The sequence below is a fragment of the Salmo salar genome, chromosome ssa13, assembly GCF_905237065.1.
Source record: "Salmo salar chromosome ssa13, Ssal_v3.1, whole genome shotgun sequence".
NCBI lineage: Eukaryota > Metazoa > Chordata > Actinopteri > Salmoniformes > Salmonidae > Salmo > Salmo salar.
In genome coordinates, this window is record NC_059454.1 from 3086626 (window position 1) to 3106868 (window position 20243).

At 42.9% G+C, this 20243-nt stretch overlaps 1 protein-coding gene across 2 annotated transcripts in view; it reads left to right on the top strand.

Annotated features, from left to right (window-relative positions):
• The window catches only part of LOC106566332 (constitutive coactivator of PPAR-gamma-like protein 2), a 276908-nt gene that overhangs the window by 24142 nt on the left and 232523 nt on the right, over positions 1 to 20243 (top strand). For both annotated transcript variants that reach the window (XM_045692805.1, XM_045692806.1), the window contains exons 3-6: positions 1845 to 1927; positions 2195 to 2323; positions 5129 to 5231; positions 5552 to 5619. In XM_045692805.1, the coding sequence (XP_045548761.1) occupies positions 1845 to 1927; positions 2195 to 2323; positions 5129 to 5231; positions 5552 to 5619 (383 nt within the window). The remainder of the gene's footprint in view (positions 1 to 1844; positions 1928 to 2194; positions 2324 to 5128; positions 5232 to 5551; positions 5620 to 20243) is intronic.

Below are 20243 nucleotides of genomic sequence, written 5' to 3' on the forward strand. Positions count from 1 at the left end.
TGTCCCATTAGACACCTGGCGCGCTACTTCATGTTGGGTACCCTCGTTCCAATACGTTATAAAAGACTATGCATTCGTCCACCTTGAATATTATTCATGTTCTGGTTAAAAAGGCCCTAATGATTTATGCTATACAACGTTTGACATGTTTGAACGAACGGAAATATATTTTTTCCCCTCGTTCATGACGAGAAGTCCGGCTGGCTTACATCATGTGCTAACGAGACGGAGATTTTTGGACATAAATGATGAGCTTTTTTGAACAAAACTACATTCGTTATGGACCTGTGATACCTGGAAGTGACATCTGATGAAGAGAATCAAAGGTAATGGATTATTTACATAGTATTTTCGATTTTAGATCTCCCCAACATGACGTCTAGTCTGTATCGCAACGCGTATTTTTCTGGGCACAGTGCTCAGATTATTGCAAAGTGTGATTTCCCAGTAAGGTTATTTTTAAATCTGGCAAGTTGATTGCGTTCAAAAGATGTAAATCTATAATTCTTTAAATGACAATATAATATTTTACCAATGTTTTCTAATTTTAATTATTTAATTTGTGACGCTGACTTGACTGCCGGTTATTGGAGGGAAACGATTTCCTCAACATCAATGCCATAGTAAAACGCTGTTTTTGTATATAAATATCAACTTGATAGAACTAAAAATGCATGCATTGTCTAACATAATGTCCTAGGAGTGTCATCTGATGGAGATTGTAAAAGGTTAGTGCATCATTTTAGCTGGTTTTATGGTTTTGGTGACCCTGTCTTTGACTTGACAAAACATTACACACAACTCTTGTAAATGTACTGTCCTAACATACTCAAAATTTATGCTTTCGCCGTAAAACCTTTTTGAAATCGTAAAACGTGGTTAGATTAAGGAGATGTTTATCTTTCAAATGGTGTAACATAGTTGTATTTTTGAAAAATTTGAATTTTGACATTTATTTGGATTCAAATTTGCCGCTCTTGAAATGCACCTGCTGTTGATGGAGTGCACCACGGGTGGCACGCTAGCGTCCCACCTAGCCCCAAGAGGTTAAAAAAAAAAAAAAAAAATATATATATATATATATGTATACACACACTATGGAACAAATATCAATTTAAAGAATGATAGTAAAAAGCTCTTGAGTAACTTAAATGAAATTCTAGGCAGAAAAGTTCCATCCTTCAACTCGGCGCCATCCTTCATTGATGCAGATCACTTTAACTTTCCTAAAATGTCTGTTCATCTTTAATCGATTAATTGTGCCATCCCTGAAACGCAACCAAACACACCTTTTACATGTTGTTGTTTACTACTGTGGGAGAAAGGTAGACTTGCTGAGGGAAAGAAAGATAGAAATACATTAGCTAGCGAAAGAGGAGACTGACAGCAGGCCCTGAGTGGAAATAACAGATGGCCATACATCCCCAAGTAGGAACGGCCAGGCAAGCTGTATGTATGGCCATGACTAAATATATGCCAAGCGTAAGCCTGCAATGCATGCATTATTTTCATATCCATATGAGGAGAGTCTAGCCCCTACTATGTTAGAGCTAAAAGCAGATATGGGCGTTATCCATTTGGTTGAAAGAAAAAGGTGGCAGAACGCATAGGGGGCTTTACGCATAGGGGGTTTTACTTCATTTACATAAAGGATGGACCTATGTATTGTATATGCATAAAAGCAGAGCCGGGGCCTAAGGAAGGCAGTGGTTGTCCGCGGACCGGCTCGGCTTTTTTACTCTGTATTAAAGTCTATGTTGAATTTACGAGTTCTTGTAAGAAGTGTTATTCTTAAGACAATTTTCCACCACACTACCGGTCTCTTCCCCCCCCCCCCCCCATAGGGAACCATATTCTCCCTGATGAGGACCTGGCTGCCTTCCACTGGAGCCTTTTAGGACCAGAACACCCCCTGGCCTCACTCAAGGTATAACCTCTGACCTTTAATCCTGACGATATCTTCTATTTACTTCTAAACCATAACATTAAGCTATACCCCTGCTGTCTGACCCATCTATAACCTCTGACCTCTAGGTGCGTGCCCACCAGTTGGTGCTGCCTCCCTGTGAGGTGGTTATCAAGGCGGTGTCTGACCCCTAACCTCTGACCTCTAGGTGCGTGCCCACCAGTTGGTGCTGCCTCCCTGTGAGGTGGTCATCAAGGCGGTGTCTGACCCCTAACCTCTGACCTCTAGGTGCGTGCCCACCAGTTGGTGCTGCCTCCCTGTGAGGTGGTTATCAAGGCGGTGTCTGAGTACGTCTCCTCCATTAAAGACCTGGGGAACCTCGATGCTGTCGCCAGGGACGTCTTCAAACAATCACAGGTACACATTTAAATACTTTGTTTGGATCAAGAAATCACATTACTGTCCAGAAGCATTTAAATGTATAGAGCCTGTGGTCTAGTGCTAATGTCCTTGCTCGAGACAAATGTACTCCTCTCCCCACCGGAGAGCGGGGTTCAATCCCCACTCCACCCTGTCTACCCCTCTGATTTCATAACTGGCTAAATAAGATACATGGATACAGAAAGCACCTTCTCCATACAGCTAGACTGACTATACCAGCACCTTCTCCATACAGCTAGACTGACTATACCAGCACCTTCTCCATACAGCTAGACTGACTATACCAGCACCTTATCCATACAGCAGCTGATACAGAGCAGTACCTTCTCCTCCATACAGCTAGACTGACCATAACAGCTGAAACAGAGCAGTACCTTCTCCTCCATACAGCTAGACTGACCATAACAGCTGAAACAGAGCAGTACCTTCTCCATACAGCTAGACTGACCATAACAGCTGAAACAGAGCAGTACCTTCTCCTCCATACAGCTAGACTGACCATAACAGCTGGAACAGAGCAGTACCTTCTCCATACAGCTAGACTGACCATAACAGCTGAAACAGAGCAGTACCTTCTCCTCCATACAGCTAGACTGACCATAACAGCTGAAACAGAGCAGTACCTTCTCCATACAGCTAGACTGAGCATAACAGCTGAAACAGAGCAGTACCTTCTCCATACAGCTAGACTGACCATAACAGCTGAAACAGAGCAGTACCTTCTCCTCCATACAGCTAGACTGACCATAACAGCTGAAACAGAGCAGTACCTTCTTCTCCATACAGCTAGACTGACCATAACAGCTGAAACAGAGCAGTACCTTCTCCTCCATACAGCTAGACTGACCATAACAGCTGGAACAGAGCAGTACCTTCTCCTCCATACAGCTAGACTGACCATAACAGCTGAAACAGAGCAGTACCTCCTCCTCCATACAGCTAGACTGACCATAACAGCTGAAACAGAGCAGTACCTCCTCCTCCATACAGCTAGACTGACCATAACAGCTGAAACAGAGCAGTACCTTCTCCTCCATACAGCTAGACTGACCATAACAGCTGAAACAGAGCAGCACCTTCTCCATACAGCTAGACTGACTATACCAGCACCTTCTCCATACAGCTAGACTGACTATACCAGCACCTTCTCCATACAGCTAGACTGACCATAACAGCTGAAACAGAGCAGTACCTTCTCCATACAGCTAGACTGACCATAACAGCTGAAACAGAGCAGTACCTTCTCCATACAGCTAGACTGAGCATAACAGCTGAAACAGAGCAGTACCTTCTCCATACAGCTAGACTGACCATAACAGCTGAAACAGAGCAGTACCTTCTCCTCCATACAGCTAGACTGACCATAACAGCTGAAACAGAGCAGTACCTTCTCCTCCATACAGCTAGACTGACCATAACAGCTGAAACAGAGCAGTACCTTCTCCTCCATACAGCTAGACTGACCATAACAGCTGGAACAGAGCAGTACCTTCTCCATACAGCTAGACTGACCATAACAGCTGAAACAGAGCAGTACCTTCTCCTCCATACAGCTAGACTGACCATAACAGCTGAAACAGAGCAGTACCTTCTCCATACAGCTAGACTGAGCATAACAGCTGAAACAGAGCAGTACCTTCTCCATACAGCTAGACTGACCATAACAGCTGAAACAGAGCAGTACCTTCTCCTCCATACAGCTAGACTGACCATAACAGCTGAAACAGAGCAGTACCTTCTCCTCCATACAGCTAGACTGACCATAACAGCTGGAACAGAGCAGCACCTTCTCCATACAGCTAGACTGACTATACCAGCACCTTCTCCATACAGCTAGACTGACTATACCAGCACCTTCTCCATACAGCTAGACTGACCATAACAGCTGAAACAGAGCAGTACCTTCTCCATACAGCTAGACTGACCATAACAGCTGAAACAGAGCAGTACCTTCTCCATACAGCTAGACTGACTATAACAGCTGAAACAGAGCAGTACCTTCTCCTCCATACAGCTAGACTGACCATAACAGCTGAAACAGAGCAGTACCTTCTCCTCCATACAGCTAGACTGACCATAACAGCTGAAACAGAGCAGTACCTTCTCCTCCATACAGCTAGACTGACCATAACAGCTGAAACAGAGCAGTACCTTCTCCTCCATACAGCTAGACTGACCATAACAGCTGAAACAGAGCAGTACCTTCTCCATACAGCTAGACTGACCATAACAGCTGAAACAGAGCAGTACCTTCTCCTCCATACAGCTAGACTGACCATAACAGCTGAAACAGAGCAGTACCTTCTCCTCCATACAGCTAGACTGACCATAACAGCTGAAACAGAGCAGTACCTTCTCCTCCATACAGCTAGACTGACCATAACAGCTGAAACAGAGCAGTACCTTCTCCTCCATACAGCTAGACTGACCATAACAGCTGAAACAGAGCAGTACCTTCTCCTCCATACAGCTAGACTGACCATAACAGCTGAAACAGAGCAGTACCTTCTCCATACAGCTAGACTGACCATAACAGCTGAAACAGAGCAGTACCTTCTCCTCCATACAGCTAGACTGACCATAACAGCTGAAACAGAGCAGTACCTTCTCCATACAGCTAGACTGACCATACCAGCTGAAACAGAGCAGTACCCTGCTAGCTGCTTAGCCTTTGTCCTATGCAGGCTTGCAGTCTATAGGCCATGTACCTTAAGTAGAGACTGCCAAATATCAGTACCACTAGCTTTCTGTCACCCCTCCTTTCTCTCACATTCTCTCTAGTCTCGTATGAAGGATAAGGTGGAGCGTTTTAAGAAGGCTGTGGAGTATTTCTCATCTGCCTCTAAACCCCGCCCACTCTCCATGGTACCCTCCCCCTACCTTTGTGAGTAACTCTGCCATTGGCTAAAGCCACCTTACTCAAACCTCTTCTCGGGGACCTCCAGCAGTTCCATGTATTTGGTCTATTCCAGAGATGGCACACCTGATTGAACTAATCTTCTAGCCCCTGACTAGTTGAATCAGGTGAGCTGGTCCCAACAACATTGAGACATCTGTGGGTTCTTGAGTAGAGGACTGAGAAGCACTGGGCTAAGGCACCTGCCAGTCATATCTACTATAGTCTGAAAACAAGTGCTTTTCCTCTGAAATCGTTAGGCTTGCTTAACTGGATGTGTCAATTTGTCTTTCTGTGTGTGGTGCCAGGGTTTGGTCCGGCTTCTTTTGGCAGTCTTCCTGGCCACATGGGGGCGACGCTGCCTGGAAAGAACCAGGTAGGAGTCACGTCTCTGATGTACAGTCCCTTCAGAAAGTATTCATACACCTTTTATTTATTCCTCATTTAGTTGTTACAACTGGAGTTAAACAGTAATTACATTTTCTCACCGATCTACACACAATATCCCATAATGACAAAGTAAAAACAAGTTTATAGAAATGTTTGTTCATCAACAAATAAAATACAGATATCTAATTTACATAAGTATTCACACCCCCTAGTCAATACTTTGTAGAATCACCTTTCGGTGGTGATTACAGCTTTGCGTCATCTTGGGTATATCTATCAGCTTTGAGTCATATTGGGTATATCTATCAGCTTTGTACATCTGGATTTGCGGATTTTCTCAAGCTATGTTAAGTTAGATGGGGAGCGGCGGTGAACAGCAATCTTCAAGTCTTTCCACAGATTTTCAATGGGATTCAAATCTGGGCTTTGGCTGGGCCATTCAAGGGCTTTAACATTATTGTTCTGAAGCTGTTCCAGCATTGCTTTGGCTGTATGCTTGGGGTCATTGTCCTGTTGGAACTTACATCTTCGCCCCAATCTAAGGTCGTTTGCACTCTGAAGCAGGTTGTCATCAAGGATTTGCCTGTATTTGGCTCCATTCATTTTCCCCTCTATCTTTACCAGTCTCCCAGTCCCTGATGCTGAAAAGCATCCCCATAGCATGATGCTGCCACCACCGTTCACGGAGGGATGGTGTTAGACGGGTGATGAGCTGTGTCTGGTTTCCTCCAGAAATAGCGCTTTGCATTGAGGCCGAAGAGTTATTTTTACATTTTATTTTTGTCTTATCAGACCATCATTTTTCGCCTTATGCTTTGTCTTTCACATGCCTTCACATGACAGGCAGGCTGTCATGTGCCTTTTTCTCAGGAGTGTCTTCTATCTGGCCACTCTCCACTTAAATCCCAGAGACTGACGTTTTTTTTTCTCCCATCTCAGCCAAGGAACTCTGTCAGAGTGGTAATTGGGTTCTTAGTCATCTCCCTGACCAAAGTCCTTGCCCGTTTGGTCCGACAGCCAGCTCTAGGCAGTCTGGGTAGGAGCAACAGCGATTCAGCCGTGAAATGGTAGGCCACACTAGCTCACAGAACGGGACCGTGTAGCACGTAAAAATTGTCTGTCCTCGGTTACAACACTCACTGCCGAGTTCCAAACTGCAAAGCAACGTCAGCTTGTCAGTTCTGGAAGCAACGTCAGCACCAGAACTGTTCGTCGGGAGCTTCATTAATTGGTTTTCCATGGCAGAGCAGCTGCACACAAGCCAATGATCACCATGCGCAATTCCAAGTGTCGGCTGGAGTGGTGTAAAGCTCACCGCCATTGGACTCTGAAGCAGTGGAAACGCGTTCTCTGGAGTGAATAATCACGCATCGCTATCTGGCAGTCGGACGGACGAATCTGGATTTGGCGGATGCCAGGAGAACGCTACCTGCCCCAATGCATAGTGACAACTGTAAAGTTTGGAGGAGGAATAATGGTCTGGGGCTGTTTTTCATGGTCTGGGCCCCTTAGTTCCAGTGAAGGGGATTTGATTTGATTTTGATTTGAAATCTTAACGCTACAGCATACAATAACATTGTAGACAATCCTGTGCTTCCAACTTTGTGGCAACAATTTGGGGAAGGCCTTCTCCTGTTTCAGCATGACAATGTCCCCGTGCACAAAGCGAGGTCCATACATAAATGGTTTGTCGATCGTTGTGGAAGAACTTGACTGGCCTGTGCAGAGCCCTGAACTTAACACCATCGAACACCTTTGGGAAGAATTGGAACGCGACCTGCGAGCCAGGCCTAATCGCCCAACATCAGTGCCGATCTCACTAATACTCGTGGCTGAAGGGAAGCAAGTCCCCACAGCAATGTTCCAACATCTAGTGGAAAACCTTCCCAGAAGAGTAGAGGCTGTTATAATAGCAAAGGGGGAACCAACTCCATGTCAATGCCCATGATTTTGGAATGAGATGTTCGATGAGCAGGTGTCCCCACACTTTTGGTCATGTAGTGTATATGCCTCACCACAATTCTGTCTAGGAGATCTATGGACATTTCCTTGGACTTCATGGTATGGTTTCTGCACTGTCAACTGTGGGACCTTAAATAAACCGGTGTTTTCTAAATAATGTTCAAAACATTGGAATTGGCCACAGGTGGACTCCAAGTTGTAGTGACATCTCAAGGATGATCAAAAATAAATTGGATGCACCTGAGCTCAATTTAGGGTGTCATATCAAAGGGGTGTGAATTCTTATGTAAATTAGATTTCTGTACATGGGTTCTAAATTGAAAAATACTTTGTTAATTTACTATTTTCGAGCTCTGTAGAATGGTATCATACACTACAGTTGAGGGAAAGTAATTCAGCTTTGAAAGTTGTTAAACTTGTAACCCCACTTTTGAGAAAATGGCCCTTGAACGTTTGGGTACATGTACTGGAGAGCTCTTCTTTGTCTCCACCCATTCAGCATTGTTCACACCCTCTTAAGCCTTAGCCCCACCCATCTCTTTAAGGATTCACATGTGAGGCCATGTGCTAAACAGAGTGAGTAGTGTAGTAAACAACCAAAGATTTCAAGACTAAAAGTAGTAGCCTACAATAAGGGAAAAGTTCAGGTAAAAATACTCTAATCCTTGGCCTGCATCCTAATCTGACTTTAACTCATTTTCTTCACATTACCATCTCAGATATCTAGATAGAGGTGTGTGTGTGTGTATATATATATATATATATATATATATATATATATATATATATATATATATATATACATATATATATACATACATACATACACACACACACACACACACACACACACACACACACACACACACACACACACACACACACACACACACACACACACACACACACACACACACACACACACTGCTCAAAAAAATTAAGGAAACACTAAAATAACACATCCTAGATCTGAATGAAAGAAATAATCTTAATAAAATCCTTATTTCTTTACATAGTTGAATGTGCTGACAACTAAATCACACACAAATAATCAATGGAAATCCAATTTATCAACCCATGGAGGTCTGGATTTGGAGTCACACTCAAAATTAAAGTGGAAAACCACACTACAGGCTGATCCAACTTTGATGTAATGTCCTTAAAACAAGTCAAAATGAGGCTCAGTAGTGTGTGTGGCCTCCACGTGCCTGTATGACCTCCCTACAACGCCTGGGCATGCTCCTGATGAGGTGGCGGATGGTCTCCTGAGGGATCTCCTCCCAGACCTGGACTAAAGCATCCGCCAACTCCTGGACAGTCTGTGGTGCAACGTGGCATTGGTGGATGGAGCGAGACATGATATCCCAGATGTGCTCAATTGGATTCAGGTCTGGGGAACTGGCTGGCCAGTCCATAGCATCAATGCCTTCCTCTTGCAGGAACTGCTGACACACTCCAGCCACATGAGGTCTAGCATTGTCTTGCATTAGGAGGAACCCAGGGCCAACCGCACCAGCATATGGTCTCACAAGGGGTCTGAGGATCTCATCTCGGTACCTAATGGCAGTCAGGCTACCTCTGGCGAGCACATGGAGGGCTGTGCGGCCCCCCAAAGAAATGCCACCCCACACCATGACTGACCCACCGCCAAACCGGTCATGCTGGAGGATGTTGCAGGCAGCAGAACGTTCTCCACGGCGTCTCCAGACTCTGTCACGCCTGTCACGTGCTCAGTGTGAACCTGCTTCCATCTGTGAAGAGCACAGGGCGCCAGTGGCGAAATTGCCAATCTTGGTGTTCTCTGGCAAATGCCAAACGTCCTGCACGGTGTTGGGCTGTAAGCACCACCCCCACCTGTGGACGTCGGGCCCTCATACCACCCTCATGGAGTCTGTTTCTGACCCTTTGAGCAGACACACATTTGTGGCCTGCTGGAGGTCATTTTGCAGGGCTCTGGCAGTGCTCCTCCTTGCACAAAGGCGGAGGTAGCGGTCCTGCTGCTGGGTTGTTGCCCTCCTACGGCCTCCTCCACGTCTCCTGATGTACTGGCCTGTCTCCTGGTAGCGCCTCCATGCTCTGGACACTACGCTGACAGACACAGCAAACCTTCTTGCCACAGCTCGCATTGATGTGCCATCCTGGATGAGCTGCACTACCTGAGCCACTTGTGTGGGTTGTAGACTTTGTCTCATGCTACCACTAGAGTGAAAGCACCGCCAGCATTCAAAAGTGACCAAAACATCAGCCAGGAAGCATAGGAACTGAGAAGTGGTCTGTGGTCCCCACCTGCAGAACCACTCCTTTATTGGGGGTGTCTTGCTAATTGCCTATAATTTCCACCTGTTGTCTATTCCATTTGCACAACAGCATGGGACATTTATTGTCAATCAGTGTTGCTTCCTAAGTGGACAGTTTGATTTCACAGAAGTGTGATTGACTTGGAGTTACATTGTGTTGTTTAAGTGTTCCCTTTATTTTTTTGAGCAGTGTATTTATATTTTATTCAGCTTTGTTCAATTCTATTCTTCATACTATAAAATAATGCCATGGAATTCTAAGCGATTCTTGTCTACTGATCGGTTCTGACTTCTACTCTTGAAATATTGTTAGTCATCAGGTATCCTATGGAAAGGAGAAGGGCCACAGTCAGGTTTCTACACAACGTTAATGGTTATCTGCAGGAGGAATGTATATTGTCGGGTCAATTAAGGTTGGCTTTCCCTTACTCAGTAACATTCCAAGCCCCTGGCTCATATCCAATCACATGGTTGCGGTCACTGATGTGAGTGGAGAGCTGTAGATTAGTGAGGAATGGGGGGCCGAGGTCAGGTCAGATTAAGGGAGAAGGAACAGTTTATTACCCACATCACTTAACTTCCTACCTTGCAATAAATATATAATCTTTAGAGGGGAGGAGCAGACCTCACCTAAATTGGGGCGTATATACAGTTGAAGTCGGAAGTTTACATTAGAGGTCGACCGACTATGATTTTTCAATGCCGATACCGATTATTGGAGGGCCAAAAAGCCGATACCGATTAATCGGCCACATTTTTTTATATATATTTTTTTTATAATGACAATTACAACAATACTAAATGAACACGGGGGGCCAGCACATGAAAAAAAAAATTATGAAATGTATGCATTCACTACTGTAAGTCGCTCTGGATAAGAGCGTCTGCTAAATGACTAAAATGTAAAAATGTAAATGTAACACTTATTTTAACTTAATATAATACATCAATAAAATCAATTTAGCCTCAAATAAATTATGAAACATGTTCAATTTGGTTTAAATAATGCAAAACAAAGTGTTGGAGAAGAAAGTAAAAGTGCAATATGTGCCATGTAAGAAAGCTAATGTTTAAGTGCCTTGCTCAGAACATGAGAACATATGAAAGCTAGTGGTTCCTTTTAACATGAGTCTTCAATATTCCCAGGTAAGAAGTTTTAGGTTGTAGTTATTATATTATTATAGGACTATTTCTCTCTATACGATTTGTATTTCATATACCTTTGACTATTGGATGTTCTTATAGGCACTTTAGTATTGCCAGTGTAACAGTATAGCTTCCGTCCCTCTCCTCGCTCCTACCTGGGCTCAAACCAGGAACACATCGACAACAGCCACCCTCGAAGCAGCGTTACCCATGTAAAGGAAGGGAAACAACCACTCCCAAGTCTCAGAGCGAGTGACGTTTGAAACGCTATTAGCGCACACCCCGCTAACTCGCTAGCCATTTCACATTGGTTACACCAGCCTAGTCTTGGGAGTTGATAGGCTTGAAGGGGTGGAACGTTCCAACAGGAATCTGTTCCAAAAAACGTAAAGTAAAAGGTTGCCAACCAACAACGCATACAAAGTAGCAACGCATACAAACCTAGCTAACTAGCTGCCGAATAGGCATCAACTCACCACGTAGCTTATTCTTAATGTTTGTGCATAGGCTACCAGAGTGAGGACAGACATTTTTCGGAATAAACGTGATGAGTGAAAAACTCAATGAAATAGACCACTCCCTACCCGGTATCTTATTATGCCGCTATACAACTTTGTATGCGTTGTTTTTTGGAAACCTTGTTATTTATGACGTTTTTGGAATAGATTCCTGTTGGAACGTTCCACAAATTATACCCACCCAGGTTGAAGTCATAAACAGCGCAATGCTTGAAGCACAGCTAAGGGCTGTTTGAATGAATGCTTACGAGCCTGCTGCTGCCTACCACCGCTCAGTCAGACTGCTCTATCAAGTCGTAGACTTAATTATAATATAATAAACACACAGAAATATGAGCCTTGGGTCATTAATATGGTCGAATCTGTAAACTATCATCTCGAAAACAAAAGTTTTTTCTTTCAGTGAAATACGGAACTGTTCCGTATTTTATCTAACGGGTGGCATCCCTAAGTCTAAATATTCCTGTTAGGCATTGATGTTTATGGTTAGGTACATTGGTGCAACGACAGTACTTTTTTCGCAAATGCGCTTGTTAAATCAACACCCGTTTGTCGAAGTAGGCTGTGATTCAATGAAAATTAACAGGCACCGCATCGATCATATGCAACGCAGGACACGTTAGATAAACTAGTAATATCATCAACCATGTGTAGTTAACTAGTGATTATGTTAAGATTGATAGTTTTTTATAAGTCTAATGCTAGCTAGCAACTTACCTTTGCTTCTTGCTGCCCTCGCGTTACAGGTAGTCAGCCTGTTAATCCTTGTGGAGTGCAATGTAAGCAGGTGGTTAGAGCGTTGGACTGGTAACCGAAGGTTGCAAACACGAATCCCCCCTGAACAAGGCCGTTAACCCCCGTTTCTAGGCCGTCATTTTAAATAAGAATGTGTTTTTAATCTGACTTGCCTAGTTAAATAAAGGTGTAAAAAAACAAACAAAAAAATAAAAATCGGCAAATCGGTGGCCAATAATACCGATGACCGATTGTTATGAAAACTTGAAATCGGCCCTAATTAATCGTCCATTCCGATAAATCGGTCGACCTCTAGTTTACATACACCTTAGCCAAAAACATTTAAACTCAGTTTCTCAATTCCTGACATTTAATCCTAGTAAAAATTCCCTGTTTTAGGTTAGTTAGGATCACCACTTTATTTTAAAAATGTGAAATGTCAGAATAATAGTAGAGAATTATTTATTTCAGCTTTTATTTCTTTCATCACTTTCTCAGTGTGTCAAGTTTACATACACTCAATTAGTATTGGGTAGCATTGCCTTTAAATTGTTTAACTTGGGTCAAATGTTTTGGTAGCCTTCCACAAGCTTCCCACAATAAGTTGGGTGAATTTTGGCCCATACCTCCTGACAGAGCTGGTGTAACTGAGTCAGGTTTGTAGGCCTCCTTGCTCGCACACGCTTTTTCAGTTCTGCCCACAAATTTTCTATAGGATTGAGGTCAAGGCTTTGTGATGGCCACTCCGATACCTTGACTTTGTTGTCCTTAAGCCATTTTGCCACAACTTTGGAAGTATGCTTGGGGTCATTGTCCATGTGGAAGACCCATTTGCAACCAAGCTTTAACTTCCTGACTGATGTCTTGAGATGTTGCTTCAATATATCCACATCATTTTCTTACCTCATGATGCCTAGTATTTTGTGAAGTGCACCAGTCCCTCCTGCAGCAAAGCACCCCCACAACATGATGCTGCCACCCCTGTGCTTCACGGTTGGGATGGTGTTCTTCGGCTTGCAAGCCTCCCCCTTTTTCCTCCAATCATAACGATGGTCATTATGGCCAAACAGTTCTATTTTTGTTTCATCAGACCAGAGGACATTTCTCCAAAAAGTACAATCTTTGTCCCCATGTGCAGTTGTAAACTGTAGTCTGGATTTTTTTATGGCGGTTTTGGAGCAGTGGCTTCTTCCTTGCTGAGCGGCCTTTCAGGTTATGTCAATATAGGACTCGTTTTACCTTGGATATAGATACTTTTGTACCGGTTTCCTCCAGCATCTTCACAAGGTCCTTTGCTGCTATTCTGGGATTTGCACTTTTCACACCAAAGTACGTTCATTTCTAGGAGACAGAACAGTCTCCTTCCTGAGCGGTATGACGGCTACGTGGTCCCATGGTGTTTATACTTGCGTACTATTGTTTGTACAGATGAACGTGGTACCTTCAGGCTTTTGGAAATTGCTCCCAAAGATGAACCAGACTTGTGGAGGTCTACACTTCTTTTTCTGAGGTCTTGGCTGATTTCTTTGGATTTTCCCATGATGTCAAGCAAAGAGGCACTGAGTTTGAAGGTAGGCCTTGAAATACATCCACAGGTACACCTCCAATTGACTTAAATGATGTCAATTAGCCTATCAGAAGCTTCTAAAGCCATAGCATCATTTTCTGAAATGTTCCAAGCTGTTTAAAGGCACAGTCAGCTTAGTGTATGTAAACTTCTGACCCACTGGAATTGTGATACAGTGAATTATAAGTGAAATAATCTGTCTGTAAGCAATTGTTGGAAAAATTACTTGTCATGCACAAAGTAGATGTCCTAACCGACTTGCCAAAACTATAGTTTGTTAACAAGAAATGTGTGGAGTGGTTGAAAAACAAGTTTTAATGACTCCAACCTAAGTGTATGTAAACGTCTGACTTCAACTGTATACTTGTGCTGGTGGGAACATGTCTTTGTTCAGCTGTCTGACCCCTTGGGTGAATAAACTTGGTTTGATCTCTTGGTTGTCTGTCAGTTCTTTGCCCTGTAGAACCTAACACTGCTAAATTAACTAGTGTAGGCCCTGGTATGCCAAATGGCTGTGGGCTAACATAAGGATAACTCAGAGTATGCTTTTCTGTTCTTCTGAAATAGACTAAATTTTCTTCATATCATGTTTCTTTAGACCTGTCTAAAATAAATCATTGACTTATTGTGAAGGTGTAAGCTGTATTACATGGGATACTGTAAAGTCCATGGAGAATAAGAACACCTCCTCCCAGCTGCCCACTGCACTGAGGCTAGGAAAAACTGTCACCACCGATAATTCTACGATAATTGAGAATTTCATTAAGAATTTTTCGACGGCTGGCCATTCTTTCCACCTGGCTAACCCTACTCCGGTCAACAGCCCTGCACCCCTCACTGCAACTTGCCCAAGCCTCCCCCATTTCTCCTTCACCCAAATCCAGATAGCTGATGTTCTGAAAGAGCTGCAAAATCTGGACCCCTACAAATCAGCTGGGCTAGACAATCTGGACCGTCTTCCTAAAATTATCCGCCGAAATTGTTGCAACCCCTATTACTAGCCTGTTCAACCTCTCTTTCGTATCGTCTGAGATCCCCGAAGATTGGCTAGCTGTCGCGGTCATCCCCCTCCTCAAAGGGGAGACACTTTAGACCCAAACTGCCACAGACCTATATCTATCCTACCCTGCCTTTCTAAGGTCTTCGAAAGCCAAGTTAACAAACCGATCACCGACCATTTCGAATGCCACCGTACCTTCTCCGCTATGCAATCTGATTTCCGAGCTGGTCATGGGTGCACCTCAGCCACGCTCAAGGTCCTAAATGATATCATAACCGCCATCGATAAGAGACAGTACTGTGCAGCTGTATTCATCGACCTGGCCAAGGCTTTCGACTCTGTCAATCACCACATTCTTATCGGCAGACTCAACAACCTTGGTTTCTCAAATTTGTATTTATTTATTTTATTTTTATTTCACCTTTATTTAACCAGGTAGGCTAGTTGAGAACAAGTTCTCATTTACAACTGCGACCTGGCCAAGATAAAGCAAAGCAGTGTGACACAAACAATAACACAGTTACACATGGAATAAACAAACATAGTCAATAATACAATAGAGAAAGTCAATATACAGTGTGTGCAAATGAGGTAGGATAAGGGAGGTAAGGCAATAAATAGGCCATAGTGGCGAAACAATTACAGTATAGCAATTAAACACTGGAGTGATAGATGTGCAGAAGATGAATGTGCAAGTTGAGATACTGGGGTGCAAAGGAGCAAGAAAAATAAATACATTATGGGGATGAGGTATATTGGATGGGCTATTTACAGGTGCAGTGATCTGTGAGCTGCTCTGACAGCTGGTGCTTAAAGCTAGTGAAGGAGATAAGAGTCTCCAGCTTTAGTGAATTTTGCAGTTCGTTCCAGTCATTGGAAGAAGAGATCTGGAAGGAGAGGCTGCCAAAGGAAGAATTGGCTTTGGGGGTGACCAGTGAGATATACCTGCTGGAGCGCGTGCTACGGGTGGGTGCTGCTATGGTGACCAGTGAGCTAAGGCGGGGCTTTACCTAGCAGAGACTTGTAGATGACCTGGAGCCAGTGGGTTTGGCGACGAGTATGAAGCGAGGGCCAGCCAACGAGATCATATAGGTCGCAGTGGTGGGTAGTATATGGGGCTTTGGTGACAAAACGGATGGCACTCTGATAGACTGCATCCGATTTGTTGAGTGTTGGAGGCTATTTTGTAAATGACATCGCTGAAGTCGAGGATCGGTAGGATGGTCAGTTTTACGAGGGTATGTTTGGCAGCAAGAGTGAAGGATGCTTTGTTGCGAAATAGGAATCCGATTCTAGATTTAATTTTGGATTGGAGATGTTTAATGTGAGTCTGGAAGGAGAGTTTACAGTCTAACCAGACACCTAGGTATTTGTAGTAGTCCACATTTTCTAAGTCAGAACCGTCCAGAGTAGTGATGCTGAACGGGCGGGCAGGTGCGGGCAGCGATCAGTTGAAGAGCATGCATTTAGTTTTACTTGCATTTTAAGAGCAGTTGGAGGCCACGGAAGGAGAGTTGTATGTCATTGAAGCTCGTCTGGAGGTTAGTTAACACAGTGTCCAAGGAAGGGCCAGAGGTATACAAAATGGTGTCGTCTGCGTAGAGGTGGATCAAAGAATCACCAGCAGCGAGAGCGACATCATTGATGTATACAGAGAAGAGAGTCGGCCCGAGAGTTGAACCCTGTGGTACCCCCTTAGACTGCCAGAGTTCCGGACAATAGGCCCTCCGATTTGACATACTGAACTCTATCGGAGAAGTAGTTGGTGAACCAAATGACTGCCTCGCCTGGTTCATCAACTACTTCTCAGACATCCGGTGAAATTGCAGAGCACCAAATTCAAAATACAGAAATACTCATAACAAACATTCATAAAAAATACAAGTTTTATACATCGGCTTAAAGTTTTATACATCGGCTTAAAGATGAACATCTTGTTAATCCAGCCGCTGTGTCAGATTTCAAAAAGGCTTTACGGCGAAAGCATACCATGCGATTAGATGAGGACAGCACCCCGCTGTCCTCATCTAATCGCATGGTATGCTTTCGCCATAAAGCCTTTTTGAAAAAAAGCATACAAACATTTTCAAGCCAAGTAGAGGAGTCACGAAAGTCAGAAATAGCGATAGAATTAATCACTTACCTTTGATCTTCATATGGTTGCAGTCACAAGACTCCAAGTTACACAATAAATGTTTGTTTTGTGTTTATAATTAATCCTCAGATTGTCTATTGTCTAAATAATCAATAATATTTCAACCGGACAATAGCGTATTCAATAGAAAGGAAAAAGAATGAAGGGCGTGCAGTCGGTTACTGCGCGCAAACTATCTCTGGTTCATTCCACAGTCCACTGAGAAAATGGTCTCATTCTTCCTAATTCTTTTCAGAAAACAAGCCTGAAACAATGTCTAAAGACTGTTGACATCTGGTGGAAGCCAGAGGAACTGCAATCTGGGTCCAAACCAAACACATACTGTATAGGCATTCAATAGAAAACTACACACATCAAAAATATCCCACTGCCTGGATGGATTTTCCTCAGGTTTTCGCCTGCCATATCAGTTCTATTATACTCACAGACATTATTTTAATCGTTTTGGAAACTTTAGAGTGTTTCCTATCCAAATCTACCAATTATGCATATCCTAGCTTCTGGGCCTGAGTAACAGGCAGTTTACTTTGGGCACGCTTCTCATCCAGATGTCGAAATACTGTCCCCAAGCCATAACAAGTTAAATAAAGTTTAAATAAAAAAAAAAAATGACAATTTCGTCACCAGCCTAGTTCTGACTGAGCTCAATCGTCATGAAACGCAACTACAGCAATGAGTTTCTCTCTTTGTTATTTCTCAAAGTTTGTATGAAACTATGTGTTTTGTGCGTGAAGTGCTTTAATGAATCTCTCAAAACGAACAAATTAAAACATATCCCGACCAAACATCCACAGGATGATGGTAAATCCAGGGAGTTCTTTCAGAACAGGGCAGAACGCTTCAGGAAGCAGTGCTTTGACAGTGGACAAGTAAGTCAGCTAGCAAGGCATTGTTGTCACTTAATAACAGGTGATGATCAGCAGAAATAAGGGAGTACTATCTCTCGTAGTAGTGTTTCTGTTTCAAACAATCCCCTTGTACACAGCTAATAGCTAGCTAGCTAAGTAACAGTACATATAAAGATGACAATCAGCCCTACAGTACATTTTACTGTATAAACTACTCAACAGCCAGTTGAATCCCGTGGCGCGTTATTCAAATACCTTAGAAATGCTATTACTTCAATTTCTCAAACATATGACTATTTTACAGCATTTTACAGACAAGACTCTCGTTAATCTAACCACACTGTCTGATTTCAAAAAGGCTTTACAACGAAAGCAAAACATTAGATTGTCAGCAGAGTACCCAGCCAGAAATAATCAGACAGCCATTTTTCAAGCTAGCATATAATGTCACATAAACCCAAACCACAGCTAAATGCCGCACTAACCTTTGATGATCTTCATCAGATGACAATCTTAGGACATTATGTTATACAATACATGCCTGTTCAATCAAGTTCATATTTATATCAAAAACCAGCTTTTTACATTAGCAGGTGACTAGCATGTGACTAGCATTCCCACCGAACACTGCCGGTGAATTTACTAAATTACTCACGATAAACGTTCACAAAAAACATAACAATTATTTTAAGAATTATAGATACAGAACTCCTCTATGCACTCAATATGTCCGATTTTAAAATAGCTTTTCGGTGAAAGCACATTTTGCAATATTCTAAGTAGATAGCCCGGCATCACAGTGCTAGCTATTTAGACACCCAGCAAGTTTAGCACTCACCAAAGTCAGATTTACTATAAGAAAAATGTTATTACTTTTGCTGTTCTTCGTCAGAATGCACTCCCAGGACTTCTACTTCAATAACAAATGTTGGTTTGGTCCCAAATAATCCATTGTTATATCCAAATAGCGGCGTTTTGTTTGCGCGTTCAAGACACTATCCGAAATGGTAAATAAGGGTGACGAGCACGACGCGTTTCGTGGCAAAAAAATTCTAAATATTCCATTACCGTACTTCGAAGCATGTCAACCGCTGTTTAAAATCAATTTTTATGCCATTTTTCTCGTAAAAAAGCGATAATATTCCGACCGGGAAATAGTTTTTTAATACAAAGAGAGTGAAAGTAAAAGCATGCTATCCCCTCATGCACGAGCCTCAGTCTGATGGCCCTCTGATAGAGCACTTGCCAAACGCGCTAATGTGTTTCAGCCTGGGGATGGAATTACATCGTTCAGCTTTTTCCCGCCTTCTGAGAGCCCATGGGAGCCGTAGGAAGTGTCACGTCATGCCAGAGATCCCCTGTTTTTGTTAGAGATGATCAAGGAGGGCAAGAAATGGTCAGACAGGGTACTTCCTGTAAGGAATCTTCTCAGGTTTTGGCCTGCCAAATGAGTTCTGTTATACTCACAGACACCATTCAAACAGTTTTAGAAACTTTAGGGTGTTTTCTATCCAAAGCCAATAATTATATGCATATTCTAGTTACTGGGCAGGAGTAGTAACCAGATTAAATCGGGTACGTTTTTTTATCCGGCCGTGCAAATACTGCCCCCTATCCCCAACAGGTTAATACAAGTAGTTTTATTCTGAAATGGAATAAACTAATTGAAGTAAGATGTTTTTTGAGGCAAACACTCTCACACAGTTCTGGGAAGCTCATCTACAGCAGGAAGCTGTCTCCTGCCTGACTGAGCAAGCAGTATATGTTCTGATCCAGGTTGGCACCACATAACCTATGTGAGTCAGTGTTTTCAACTCTGGCATACTTAAAAAACAAGTACAGAAACAGACTCAATACTGAGCATGACCTCAGGGTTGCACTGTCTTAAAACTTCTTGGGGCTATGTGGGACGCTAGCGTGCCACCCGTGGTGCACCCTATCAACAGCAGGTGCATTTCAAGAGCGGCAAATTTGAAACCAAATAAATGTCAAAATTCAAATTTTTCAAACATACAACTATCTTACACCCTTTGAAAGATAAACATCTCCTTAATCTAACCACGTTGTCCGATTTCAAAAAGGTTTTACGGCGAAAGCATAAAGTTAGATTATGTTAGGAGAGTACATTGACAATAGCTGTGTGTAATGTTTTGTCAATTCAAAGACGGGCGTCACCAAACCATAAAACCAGCTAAAATGATGCACTAACCTTTTACAATCTCCATCAGATGACACTCCTAGGACATTATGTTAGACAATGCATGCATTTTTAGTTCTATCAAGTTCATATTTATATCCAAAAACAGCGTTTTACTATGGCATTGATGTTGAGGAAATCATTTCCCTCCAATAACCGGCAGTCAAGTCAGCACCACAAATTAA